Source organism: Squalius cephalus, assembly GCF_949319135.1.
Source record: "Squalius cephalus genome assembly, chromosome: 3".
NCBI classification, from domain to species: domain Eukaryota; kingdom Metazoa; phylum Chordata; class Actinopteri; order Cypriniformes; family Leuciscidae; genus Squalius; species Squalius cephalus.
In genome coordinates, this window is record NC_137124.1 from 1,212,914 (window position 1) to 1,226,763 (window position 13,850).

A 13,850-nucleotide genomic window follows, 5' to 3' on the forward strand; every position below is an offset into this window, starting at 1 on the left:
TAAAAAAAATATATATAATTAATATATCATAGAGTTGTTTGTTGTGGTGGTGATTAGACGAAATCTGTGGTGACGTCACAATAGTACTGCATTGTGGGACATATAGGTGCCTGAAGTGTACATATGAAGTAGACTCGCTCCCTCGGTCAAAATCGAGGGCCAATCAACGAACAGAGGGCGGGCTGAGAGCCGTGACGTAGACGCTGATTGTACCGTGGATGCGTAGATTTACTTCACATAATCTGCAAAAGTCGTTCACAGCCATGTTCACTCCGGTATTTCGCTCGATGGTTTTGTTTTCGCATCATACATGTGTTTACAGTGGAAGTTAGATGCGGCTGAGCCGGCGAATAACACACATCATAACCAAACGTTATGCGATTGGCTTACGGCCCCCCGCCCCGCGAGAAAGAAAATGCTTTTCAATTATGCCCTTCCAGACTCTGTCTACGAAGCAAAGCGAAGTAGCAGAGTTTGGTATTACCAGGCTATAAGGTCTATAGACTGAACAAACAACTGTTGTTGCTAGGCAACGGCGATGCATCTTCAAGAGCGGGAAAAAGGAGCAAACGGTCAGTGTGACTGTTATGGCCATTGAAGATAGAAATACTCAAAACTCTTTTGTGTCTTGTAATTTTAATAAAATAAAATATAGACACATTTAGGAAAAGTCAGGGTCCTATAGTTACATGGGTTTTATTTCAACAAAGTTAGTACATTGCAAAATTTTAAAACAGTCAAAATGACTGCCTTGGCAGTTCTAGTGTTAATGCATGTAAATTATGTATTTTTTTTAAATGGTTCATATTTATAAAATTATCAATATTGCTCACACATTACAGTGTTCTGTTTCTGTGCATTTAATATGTAACATTTACATGAATTCATTGAGCAGAAGCTTTTATCTAAATCTGATCTTAAAGAGGCAAGAATTCACTGAGTAAATATTACTGTGTATATCTCGTATTGAAGTATAGTTAATAAATAAATAAGTACATTTTACTGTATATTTTGAGAATGCTAATTAACTGCATGTATTTAAATATAAAAAACGTGTTATTCTGAGGTGGTGCTTGTATTTGCACGTTTTCATTATTGCAGTTGTAATGAATTATATCATTTCTAATGTATATGTTTAAATGTAAAGTGAGAGTTTGCTATTGTTTTATTATTTCTGGTTTTCATTTTAAATGTTTGTTGTTGATTAAATTGATATTTATATTTATATATAATTTCAAGGCACATCCAGAATAAATAATTAATTCTCTGTGTTGCCCAGAATCATTGTGATTATCACATAATTAATTTAGCACATTATTAAGAGAATTCATCAGTTAATATTAATATCTGTGTAAAAATATTATTGTTATTCAGGGATATAATGTGTGTTCTTTATTTGTCAAGCTTTTTATTATTGCAGTTTGTATTATTAATTTTTAAAGTTTATTATTTTATTAAAAACACGAACAACACACACACACACACACACACACACACACACACACGGGTTTCATCCCATAATTTATTGATTAATATAGACATGTCATTATGCTGTGATCAGTAATATACAGTAAAGGCGTGAAGCGAGAGTTAGTGTGCGAGATCACAGATCAAACAGTGCATAAACATCTGAATATGATTCACAGCATTCATAACTTCTGCTGGTATTAGTAGCAAACAAATGCGTCACAGTGTTACATTTACAGTAAAACTTAATAAATAAAGAAATTAATATATTAATCATTCAGATTTTTGGTTATAAGTATAGTGTTTTTTGTTTTTTTTCTAAAAAATGATACTATTATTTCCAGTAATGCCTTTGATTTTCATTTAGTTCACAACGAAATATGACTTCCATCATACAGTAATTCACAGTCTAAGTCAAGGCTACATCATCAGTTAGTACAGTATGAGTGTTAGTCGCATCATACAGGGCATATTCATATCTCTGTCATGTATATTAGTCATTAAACACTTCATTCCTTCATCATTGTCTTATAGCCTAAATCTAATAAACTCATAAACTTTGTTTGTTTGTTTGTGTGTGAAACGACACTACACACGTACAGGAGTGTGTGTGTGAAACGACACTACACACACGTACAGGAGTTTCTCCTGAACGGAACAATATTTAGCTGTGTGTATTATGTGTTTGAACTGCATATAAAATTTCCATGCATTTGGATTTGAACTAATAAACTTAATGTGATTCATATCTGTCAGTCATGCATAAATGAAACAGTTCAGATTTCATGGCATAGTTTATTATTAACTATTTGTATCTATTTGACTTTCTTTAAAATAATCTTTTTTTTTTTTTAAATCAGCGTAAACACGTTCTGTGTGAAAATAATAAAAAATTAGGGATGCACCGATATGAAAATTTTGGCTGATACCGATTACCGATAATTCTTTATATTCGAAAGGCGATAACCGATATATTGGCAGATAAATTTGTGAGAGCCTGATTACAAACACAAGTGTTTCACTATTAAATCCATGTCCAAAACACACAATATAATGTTCTCATGATAATTTTATGTAGCCGATATTGACCTTTGTATATTCAGTTACCTTTTACCTTTGTAAAAACTGTATTTTCGTTTTAATATATCGGCCTAATTTTCTTATCGGGCCGATAACATTAAAAATGAACATATATCGGCCGATACCGATATCGAGCATCCCAATTAAATGAATTCAGTTCAAAAGTATGAACATAGTTTAAAATACGACTAAACAATATTCAATCAGTTAAAATGAGTGAGAGTGAAACAAACTGATGATAAATATATAAACCTGTGGCTGTTGTGTGTTAAATCTGAGCTGTTTCAATAATGCATAACTAATCAAACATTAAAACTGTGAATCAAATCATGGACTTTTATACGGAATTCAAAGACATAAATCCTAATTATTTTCGATCAGAAAATCCTGCCATCATTTCCTCACATTCATGTCGTCCCAAACCTGGAACCCTTTATTAGAAACAGTGAACTCACTTTAGATTTTACAGTATTTTTGATGATTTCTGTCAGTTTTGCAAGTCACTGCCGGCAGAAGAGAGAGGGACCCAGTACTGACCCCTGCTGACCCCCAACCCTCGACACACCGATGGTAAGATCAATTTGTGTTTCAGCTAACAAGTGTGTAAGTAACGCTGAAGTGTGTGTGTGTGGAGATCCAGAGGTGATGCATTTCACAAATCAGCCCTAATTGTTTTACCATATTACATTATTATGGATTGTTTTCACACAATATCTAGACCCCAGAATCAGAATAAAGATATCTGGAGTCTCAGAATCTTGTTTTTTTTACTTGAGATTTGTTTGTTTTTAAGCATAAACCTAACCTTTCTGGGAGTTTTATAAAAGAAGACAAACAATTTGTAATTTATGTAAAAATTAGTGCTGGGCAACGATTAATCGAATCCAAACTAAAAGTTTGTTTACATATAATATATGTCTATGTATTATGTATAAATATCTTTGTATATATAAATCTACACGCATGTACATATTTAAGAAATATTTGCATGTATATATATTTATATATAATTTTTTTTTATATATAAATATAATTTTTTTTCTTAAATATATACAACATACATGTGTGTGTATTACAAAATAATTATACACCGTACACACACATATATTATGTGTAAACAAACTTATATTTTGATTGATCTTTGCCCAGCACTGAAACCTAATTCAAAGCATATCCTCTGGAAACCAGCAGATGTGATTTAATGGATGTTTAGAGTTTTATTAACCTAATGTCTGATACGTCGTTTATACTGAGATGCTTGAGAACGTTTATGTAACCACTTTCCTCAAACTAACACATCGTTTAGTTCACACTGGTTGAGTCTGGCCTGGTGTGATCCACGTAACAGTCTTGGGTGTGGATCTGGACTGAAGAACTGAAGATGTGTTTAGAGGATCTGCTGTTGTTGTTGTTGTTGTTGTTGTTGTGTCTCAGTGTGGAACACGTGCAGTGTTTGCGAGGCCGACTCGGTCCAGTGGATGAGCTCCAGCAGAACTCGATAGGTCCAGAGTTTAGCAGCAAAACTACCAGAACCTTCAACTTCATCCTGACCCTGAGAACCAGAGATGAGACACTTCGTTAACATCAACCTGTGTGTGTGTGTGTGTGTGTGTGTGTGTGTGTGCGTGTGTGTGTGTGTTAGAGAGAGTGTGAGATAGTGTGTGTGTCTGTGCGCGTGTGTGTTAGAGAGAGAGTGAGATAGTGTGTGTGTGTGTGTTAGAGAGAGTGTGTGAGATAGTGTGTGTGTGTGTGTGTGTGTGTGTGTGTGTGTGTGTGTGTGTGTGTGTGAGTTAGAGAGAGTGTGTGAGATAGTGTGTGTGTGTGTGTGTGTGTTAAATAAAGACATCATCAGTCTGTATCCACAGAGCCTCTAGATAAAACACACATTTTAAACCCACTCTGTGGTCAGTTTGAGGCGTTATAGGCACAGAAATAGACGAGACACACACACACACACACACACACACAGATCCAGTGAATCTTTCTGATCGCGAGCCAATCGTCGGTTCATAGGAAACGCATTCATTATGTTGCGCTTCATGTCGTCATCTATGAAGGAAAGTGTAGGAGATCCGCTGAGCTAAAAGCAGAAACACAACTAACACACACACACACACACACACGCCAGTATAGCGTGACACATGTCATGAAAATAGAGCAGCTTTTACAGTAACAAGCTTTAGCGTGACAGAAAACTACAGAACGTGCAAATCAACCGATGCAATAATTTCACTGAAATTTCAATGAATATCAATTTTCCAATCTTGACTATTTTCATATTCTAGTATTTTTCAAGCATACTCCTACTTATATTCCATTCATTTTCATTTAGCATAAATTTATAGCAGTATTTCTAAGCGGAGGTTCAACACCTCTTTCTGTTTTAGAGCCAAAGAAATACAGCACTGATTAATTATCACATTTAATAGTAATGGGTTTTATGGATTGATTTAGCATACTTTTTTTTTTACAGAGTAAATTAAATAAAAATATAAGGAAATTGTAAATGCATGATGGGATGTTGCAATAAATGAATTAAAGTACAATTAAATTTAAGCATTAATCATTTAAGGAACTTTCTTTTGTTTCATGCAACATAAAAAGGATGTGAAATACCATCTCAATGCATCTTATGGTTCGTTTTTAAAAACTCTCGATTCCTGTAAACCACCCAATAAAAACATTCCTCAAAAATACAGCAGTTCTGCAGACCCACTATCATCAAGACTGGGACAGGTGACATAAATATGTTGGGCATGAAATATATTTATTTATGAAATATTCTTTTTATTAGGCTTATATTTTTGGGTCGCAACATTTCATTATGTATTCAATTATTTTGTGAAATATTGGTTTGTTTTATATCGTCTGCTACATTTTATCTTTTATCTCAAGGGGGTTTTTAATTTTAAGACGCATCTCACGTCCTTTTTCATGTTTCACGAAAAAATAAACTTACAATTTTACTTTTTAAGTCACAAAGCTTTGTTTAAGTTGTCACTTTAAGTTTTACGTTTTTAAGTCACTTTCCCCTGGTTTCACAGACAGGGCTTAAGACTAGTCCTAGACTAAAATGTAAGTCTGAGCTGTTTCCACTGAAATAAACTTGCACTGACTGATCTTAAAAATATATCAGTGCCTTTTTAGTTTTAAGATGCACATCGGTAATGTTTTTTTCTAAGCATGTTTATAAAAATTACTTAAATGTCCTAATTGATCTATGGTCTAATCCTGGCTTAGTCTAAGCCCTGTCTGTGAAACCGGGCCTTTAAGTTTTACTTTAAGTCACTTTAAGTTTTACGTTTTTAAGTCACTTTAAGTTTTACGTTTTTAAGTCACTTTAAGTTTTACGTTTTTAAGTCACTTTAAGTTTTACGTTTTTAAGTCACTTTAAGTTTAAGTTAAGTCACTTTAAGTTTAAGTTAAGTCACTTTAAGTTTTACGTTTTTAAGTCACTATGGCCCGGTTTCACAGACAGGGCTTAGACTAAGCCAGGATTAGACCATAGATCAATTAGGACATTTAAGTAATTTTTATAAACATGCTTAGAAAAAAACATTACCGATGTGCATCTTAAAACTAAAAAGGCACTGATATATTTTTAAGATCAGTCAGTGCAAGTTTATTTCAGTGGAAACAGCTCAGACTTACATTTTAGTCTAGGACTAGTCTTAAGCCCTGTCTGTGAAACCAGGGGTTTAAGTTTTACGTTTTTAAGTCACTTTAAGTTTAAGTTAAGTCACTTTAAGTTTTACGTTTTTAAGTCACTTTAACTTTTAAGTTAAGTCACTTTAAGTAAAAAAAAAAAAAAAAAAAAAAAAAAAAAAAAAAAAGGTTTACAGTGTAATGTTTCCCTGTACAATTGTTAATTTAATTTAGTCTGTTTTTAAACTCCATTGTGTTTTAAAAGATCTTTCCCAGCAAGATTACCGGATCCCGAGGCGACTGCGGGAAAAGAGCTTTAGGGTTTAGCAGTGCAGCTTGGGAAGGGTTTGATGTCCAAATGCTTATCGCTGCTTCTGTGTCAACTTCAGCGCGCCAGAACAACGGCTCACGTGATCCAGAGCACATTTATAACACATTCCTTTCAAGCATCATGTCAACGCAGACAATGAGAACAAAGCTTCCGATATCTCGGCTGAATCGTTGAGTTTTCTGATTCTGAAGCAGAAGCTGAGCGTAGCTGATATAGACTGGTTTTATTTTGGATAGAGTAACAGAACTGGCATTTTGCTTGTGTAACAACGGTCAGTTTTACACACAAGTTCATGTGTTTTACTGAATTTAGCATTTTCACAGGTGAAAATCAAGTCAAAATCTGCTGAGGGGAAATAATGGAACAACAGTTTTACTATTATTTACAACAGGATCTGCTTTTTCATGGGTTTCAATAAGAGATTTGCATTATAAGAGACAATAAAAATAACTCTGATGCGTTTTGAAAAGAGTGCATCAAAATGAACTTGATTTTTTTTAAAGTCAATGAATTTGCGACAGCTGAATGTAACATTTTAAGGAATATACTTTATTTTTTGACATAAATTACATGTTACTCAGAGACTGACATGTTTGGCTTGTCAAAAATAAGACATTTTTATGCATGAACTATATTCATGATTTCAATAATTCCCCATTCATGATTTTGGCAGTAGAGGGCCTGTTAAATGAGTGATGTTGAGATAGTCGTCCAGCTCTGACGGGTGTGTGTGAGTTCGGTGTGTTTCTACTTTTAGCTCCACCGGATCTCCTACATCAGGATGTGCGGCACACCAACTCTTTCCTTCAAAGATGTTGACGTAGTATATATTATATTATAAACTTGACTGGTTATTTTTAGAAAATTTAGTTTGATCATTATCTTCTCAGATGTTTGAAAAGATTAAGACAAGTTTATTATTCATTCATCATATCATTGCATTAATTTCCAGAATATAAATCTGAACACTGGGCAAAACCAGGTTTAAAATTCTTGCTTGATTTTGTTGTTAAAGGTTTTTATAGAAGGGTTTTTTGATTTCTCTTTTTATCACTCAATAAATCAGAACATACTGTCAACAGACAGAAAAAAAAAACACATTTTCTCAATGTTTTTAGGAATAAAATGTTATAAAAATCAGGTTGAATGATATATGAATAAACCCCTCAGTAAAAACCTTCAGAATATAGATAGGAATAAAACTGTAAATTTTGGTGTATGTAAGTGTTACTGAAGTGGAGAAAGAAACTAATTTATTGATATATATTGTAACTGAAATATACAGACGCATATAGATAAAGATCAATAAATAAACACTGAAATGTGTATTTGGGATGTTTTCTTTCCACTAGTCTGCTATGGAAGGAAATTAGACCAAAATCTCAAAAATTGACGTGTGCCTGAAGCATCTCGCCTTAAATACTGTGAAAATAAGCGTTCTTGAAATTTTAGAGATACTTTATTTGTTACCTGCATGTCAATGTAAAGAGGAATATAAAAGAGAGAAAATCAATAAATATGAATAATTTACTATGTGAATAATATGCATTAGACATTACATCAGGGTTTCCAAAACTGTGGTTCGTTAAGCTTATACTTAAATATATTTTATGATCTTGTATTTGACAAAGTTTGCATCGTCGTTATTTTCCTGTTTAGTACAGTGAAGCTGATTTGAAACTATATGTATTGTACAAAGCGCTGTAGAAATAAAGCAAACTTGACTTAATTAAATCATAAGAATGCACTTCCTAAAATAAGATTATTGTATTGTATTTGTTTACCTGCATATCAATGTAAAGAGAAATGTAAAAGACGGAAAAATCTATAAATTATGTATAATTTACTGTGTGAATAATAATAAAAAGTAATTTTAATCTGATTATGAGCATTTTAAAATGTAATATAATTACAAGCACTTAATTATTGTTGGTATCTGATTACGTAATTATCACTACCCGGCACTGCACATCAATAATTCTGAAACTGAAGACTGGCAGTCAGTCGAGCTCAAAGCTTTGAGTTTCTCAGGGATTGGACTGCACATTTTCGAGCCGATGTGAATCTCATCGCACTGAATCTGAGGAGACGGCGTGCATCCTTCCGGGAATGGGAATGTCAATTCTTTCCAATTCTGGGAATGTCAATTTACATTTTTTTCACTGTAAATTACACAATGACCTCTTCTTTTCACTTCCAAAAACTGTAAATTCAATGGTATTGTACTGTAAAATTACATTAAATGTAGAGTTAGATCTATCTTCACCGTATATAGTACGGAAACTTTCTGTTAACCAATAAACAGTTTTTCACCATAGCATTTTTACCGTTAAAATCACGATATTTTTTGACTGTGTACCTCATCGCACTGAATCTGAGGAGACGGTGGGCATCCCCCTTCCCCGTCCGCCAGCAGGGCTCCGGTGCTGTGGACCAGATGCCCGAGCCGATCCCTCACGGCCTTCCTCAGGCTCTCGTACTCTCCGGCCAGCTCCTCTCCCATCTCTTCCACCTCGCGCTGGATCAGGCACTCCAGCAGCTCCATGCAGCGCCGCAGGGCCGAGCGCACGTGGCCCACCTGCTCCCCGGGGGTCAGGGCCTCGGGACAGGGCCCGAGGGACACCAGGCGATCCCCGCCCGGGACGTGAGGCGACGGGAAACTCTCACGCTCGCTCTGAGGAGAAGGAGGAGGGTGTAGTGATCAGTGTTGGGTATGGGTAAAGTTACTTTTGAAAAGTAATGCATTACAATATTGCGTTACTCCCTTAAAAAGTAACTAATTGCGTTACTTAGTTACCGTTTTTAGAAAAGTAGTGCATTACTCCCTTAAAAAGTAACTAATTGTACTACTTAGTTACTGTTTTAGAAAAGTAGTGCATTACAATATTGCGTTACCCCCTTAAAAAGTAACTAATTGCGTTACTTAGTTACTGTTTTAGAAAAGTAGTGCATTACAATATTGCGTTACTCCCTTAAAAAGTAACTAATTGCATTACTTAGTTACTTTTTTAGAAAGTAATGCATTACAATATTGTGTTACTCCCTTAAAAAGTAACTAATTGCGTTACTTAGTTACTGTTTTAGAAAAGTAGTGCATTACTCCCTTAAAAAGTAACTAATTGTGCTACTTAGTTACTGTTTTAGAAAAGTAGTGCATTACTCCCTTAAAAAGTAACTAATTGTGCTACTTAGTTACTGTTTTAGAAAAGTAGTGCATTACAATATTGCGTTACTCCCTTAAAAAGTAACTAATTGCGTTACTTAGTTACTGTTTTAGAAAAGTAGTGCATTACAATATTACATTACTCCCTTAAAAAGTAACAAATTGTGTTACTTAGTTACTGTTTTAGAAATGTAATGCATTACAATATTGCGTTACTCCCTTAAAAAGTAACTAATTGCGTTACTTAGTTACTGTTTTAGAAAAGTAGTGCATTACAATATTACATTACTCCCTTAAAAAGTAACAAATTGTGTTACTTAGTTACTGTTTTAGAAATGTAATGCATTACAATATTGCGTTACTCCCTTAAAAAGTAACTAATTGCGTTACTTAGTTACTGTTTTAGAAAAGTAGTGCATTACAATATTGCGTTTCTCCCTTAAAAAGTAACTAATTGCGTTACTTTGTACGATCCCCGCCTGGGACGTTCGCTCTGAGGACCAGAGGTGGACGAAGTACACAACTTCCTTACTTGAGTGAAAGTACAGATACTACTGGTCAAATTTTACTCCGTTACAAGTACTCGCTTTTAAAAGTACTAAAGTATCAAAAGAAAAAAGTAAATGTCAATGCATTGTTTTATCATTGTTGCATTGTTACAGTACCTTAAGGCTCTGAAGCTCTCTCGCTCTCTCTCTCTGAGGAGGAGGAGGAGGAGGGTGTAATGATCAATTCATTTAATATTCAACATTATTGATCTCCTGCATTGACATCATTATATGAGAACTGAACTGAGCTGGACGATGACATTACTCCAGAGTGGCTATATATAATATATTAACTAAATTAATAACTCTTTTACAACAAAAATGACCCATCACTGAACTTACTTAAGCTGGACTGTGATGATATTTTCTTCTGGAAACAAACTTTGTTGCATTATTTTCCTGTTATCTCTGTAAAGCTGCTTTGAAACAATGTAAAAAGCGCTGTATAAATAAATGTGCCTTGACTTGTAATTAGTTATTACAGGAAACGTTAGTCACTGGCTCTGCCCACATGATGGCTACCGTTAATGCACCGAGATCTGTTTTTATTCCCACATGCGTCGCACCACCTGTAATTACCTGAACATCCCTCTCTGAGTCACATGCACAATGCATTTGATATCAATTATGCAGTGTGTGTTACGCCACCTCTGCAGACACACTTCACAACGGGCGTTTTCTGACGGGACGCGTACAGCAAACAATACAACGTTTCAGAATCAGTTTCACTCAGAAAACTTCATAAGTCAGACTCAAGTAGAAATTTTTAACTAAATAAAACGTTTTTAAAAAAGTGAAATTTGTGGTTAAAAAAACGCCAGCTTTGGTTGCCAGAACTTACTTTAAAAATATTAATTAACTGACGTAATGTTAATCATGCACCAATGCCACAATTTTCAATATGTCATAATCATTTGTTAACACACAAGTATTCATTACTTCAATGAGCTCATTGTTTCTGCATTAAATTATTACATTCTTTAAATTAATACATTTTTAGCTAACTGTGATTTTGTATGTGCATTTCTGGAATACATAACTCAGACAGTTTCCTCTGATAACAGATCACTGTAATTTGTAATGTGGACTCGTGCTTTTTCCGTAAAGCTGCTTTGAAACGATGTGTATTGTGAAAAGCGCTATACAAATAAATGTGAATTGAACTGAATATACCAACTGAAGTACTGATATCTATATGATACACTGAAAACCACAAAACACAGGTGGATAAAAGAACAAAAACATAATGAATCAAAGTCCATCAGAAGCTGAGGAAAATATTAATATATGCACAGAAATATGAATTCTCAATTTATTTATACAGCACAATAAAAACAGCGGTGGTGGACCATAGTGCTGAACAATATCATTTCATTTAAAAGAAAAACTGAAAAATATATATGCACATAAGATGCAGTGTCACACATATAATTACAAAACACCATCAATGGTCACACACACACGACACTAAAATAATGCAACGAACATTCATTTAACAACATATAATCTTAATATGCATAACTGATATGAATAAACAGTTATTTCAATGAAAAGGCATCAAATGTGCCGTCACGTGTTAATTTAAGGTATTTCACTGTAAATTAAACAATTTCACTAGAATTAGGCCTAAATGTTTTTTACTTCAAAAAGTTACTGTTTTTTCTCCGTAAATAGCAAGGGAATTTAATCAATCATTAGGTTTTTACTGAAGCACTTTTAGTCTTTCACTGCTAAAATTATTTTTCACCGCGTAGTTTTGTAGTTTTGTTTACACCTTCAACATTTCTTACAGTAACAGGAGAAAAGGTTTCCCATAACTTCTGCTGCTGATGGCAAAGATCACGTGTCCAGTCCAACTCTATTCCAGTATTTCAGCACACATTCATCTGACACTTTCAAAGCCAAATTAGACAGCCGTCCAGGTCATGCTTTCGTCCTCTAAACCCACACTCACACGATAAACATGCTGGAACCAGATATTTAATAAACACTCAAACTATAAAGGCTGTAAACGAGTCGTCTGCTGCAGCCTGTGCTTTTACACAGCTGTCATCAGTCCTGTTTGGCCTACCTCAGTCCTCACTAGTGAGTGTGTGTGAATGATTCCTGTTCCTGGCCTGTAGTTAATCAGTTTACAGATGCTGGGTCTGGATTGGTTGAGAGTCACTGCAGTAAATAACATTATGAAGAGATGCTGGCTGTTAATTGAATAAATGCAGGACATGTCTGTGTCTTAAACCCCAGTGAGCACCCTATCTAGACAGCATTTCTGAATAAAACCCTAAACTGGTTTCCTGGTCTTCCTCAGAATTGTCAGGGGTTTGGGGCAATTTTCAGCTGGTTAGGTTAGTTACACAAAGAACCAGAAAATGATAATTTTAAACCCTAAAAAACCTAGCGAGTTGCCTAGCTAGACAGCATTTCTGTGCACCATATTAAGGCATTATTATAATAATATAACAATAAAAAGCGAAAAAACACTGAACTGAAGCATCATCATCATCATTATTATTATAAGCGTTACTGCAGCGCGAGGCGCGCCGTGATTGACAGCGCGAGTGAGTGTCGTCATGCTCGCGTGAATAGCGGGACCCGTATACTCACGTAGAGCTCGAGCAGACGCGTGCAGTCGCGGTGCAGGAGGCGTGCGAGCCTCGCGGCGCTGTCCGTCGCGGATCTCCCGGTGCCGGGCGCGTCTGAGTCCGCTGAGCCCTCCATCGCGACGCGGCTCCGTTATCGAGCTGATGCCGACGCGCGTGCCTCGAGCCTTTTAAATATCACGCACGCACCGATCGGAGGGCTCGCGTGCGTCTGTAGGACACCGGAGGGCGTGATGACGTCACCCGCTCCGGTTCCGAGAAATTAAAAGCTCCGGGACCCGCGCCAGCTTCACTTAAAATGAGCCATAATTACAAACCGCAAGAAGCGCGTCATAATTCAGGGTGAGCGGTTTACCACAGTAGGCTATATGACACACCTGACACACCAGCTGATGTTGTTATTATTATTATTATGTTGGCTTCAAATTCTAATTTGAACTTATCTACTAATTATCTATAAATAATCATCTACCAGTTTAATATTTCTGTTACACGTTGAAACCTGCACCTGCACAACTACTTTAAAAAGCCTTCTGGTCTCAAATTTCTCAAGCGACATCAAAGTCTTGACTTTTTTACTTTTTTTTTAAAATCTAGTTATTTATTATTATTTGCAATATCTGCAGCATTTTAACTGGCCCACCAAAAACAACATTAACATATTTTATGTGTATGTTTCATTTTAATGCTAAGTACAATATATTTTTCATTTAAACATTGCAAAAAAAAAAAAAAAAAAGAAAAAAGCCAAATTATAATAAAAAAAAAACTAAGTGGTGAATATGATATTAAAGGGTAACTAAACCCCTGGTCAGAGCCTGACTCAACCCACTGGCAATATCTGAAAAATGCTGGAAAAGTGGGCAGAGCCCAGCGGAGATAGAGGGGAGGAGCCGAGGGTTGAGCGGGGGGGCGTGCACCTGAGACCCGCTGTCAGACTCTCTAAAATGGAGAGTGACTCACAGGGTCGTGAGACGACGTAAAGTACATACATCTGATGAGTTTTATCGAGTTGA

General features: G+C 35.4%; 1 protein-coding gene across 1 annotated transcript; it reads right to left on the reverse strand.

Moving 5' to 3' along the window:
* Positions 1–748: 748 nt before the first annotated feature.
* LOC307156097 (uncharacterized protein) lies at positions 749–13,091 on the reverse strand. The gene is made up of 3 exons (XM_079867310.1): positions 12,839–13,091; positions 8,883–9,197; positions 749–4,099 (listed from the first exon to the last, which is right to left on the reverse strand). Exons 1-3 carry the CDS (start codon positions 12,950–12,952, stop codon positions 3,935–3,937), a joined length of 594 nt encoding a protein of 197 aa, XP_079723436.1. The 5' UTR covers positions 12,953–13,091; the 3' UTR covers positions 749–3,934.
* Positions 13,092–13,850: the final 759 nt, after the last annotated feature.

Bases quoted from the DNA above. Each gene is read 5' to 3' on its own strand.
- LOC307156097 (XM_079867310.1), bottom strand. From the start codon at position 12,952: ATGGAGGGCTCAGCGGACTCAGACGCGCCCGGCACCGGGAGATCCGCG. The intron at 9,198-12,838 runs GTGAGTATACGG...CCTTCTCCTCAG, and splicing joins CGCGTCTGCTCGAGCTCTAC to AGCGAGCGTGAGAGTTTCCC. The intron at 4,100-8,882 runs GTACACAGTCAA...TCTGGTTCTCAG, and splicing joins CTCAGATTCAGTGCGATGAG to GGTCAGGATGAAGTTGAAGG.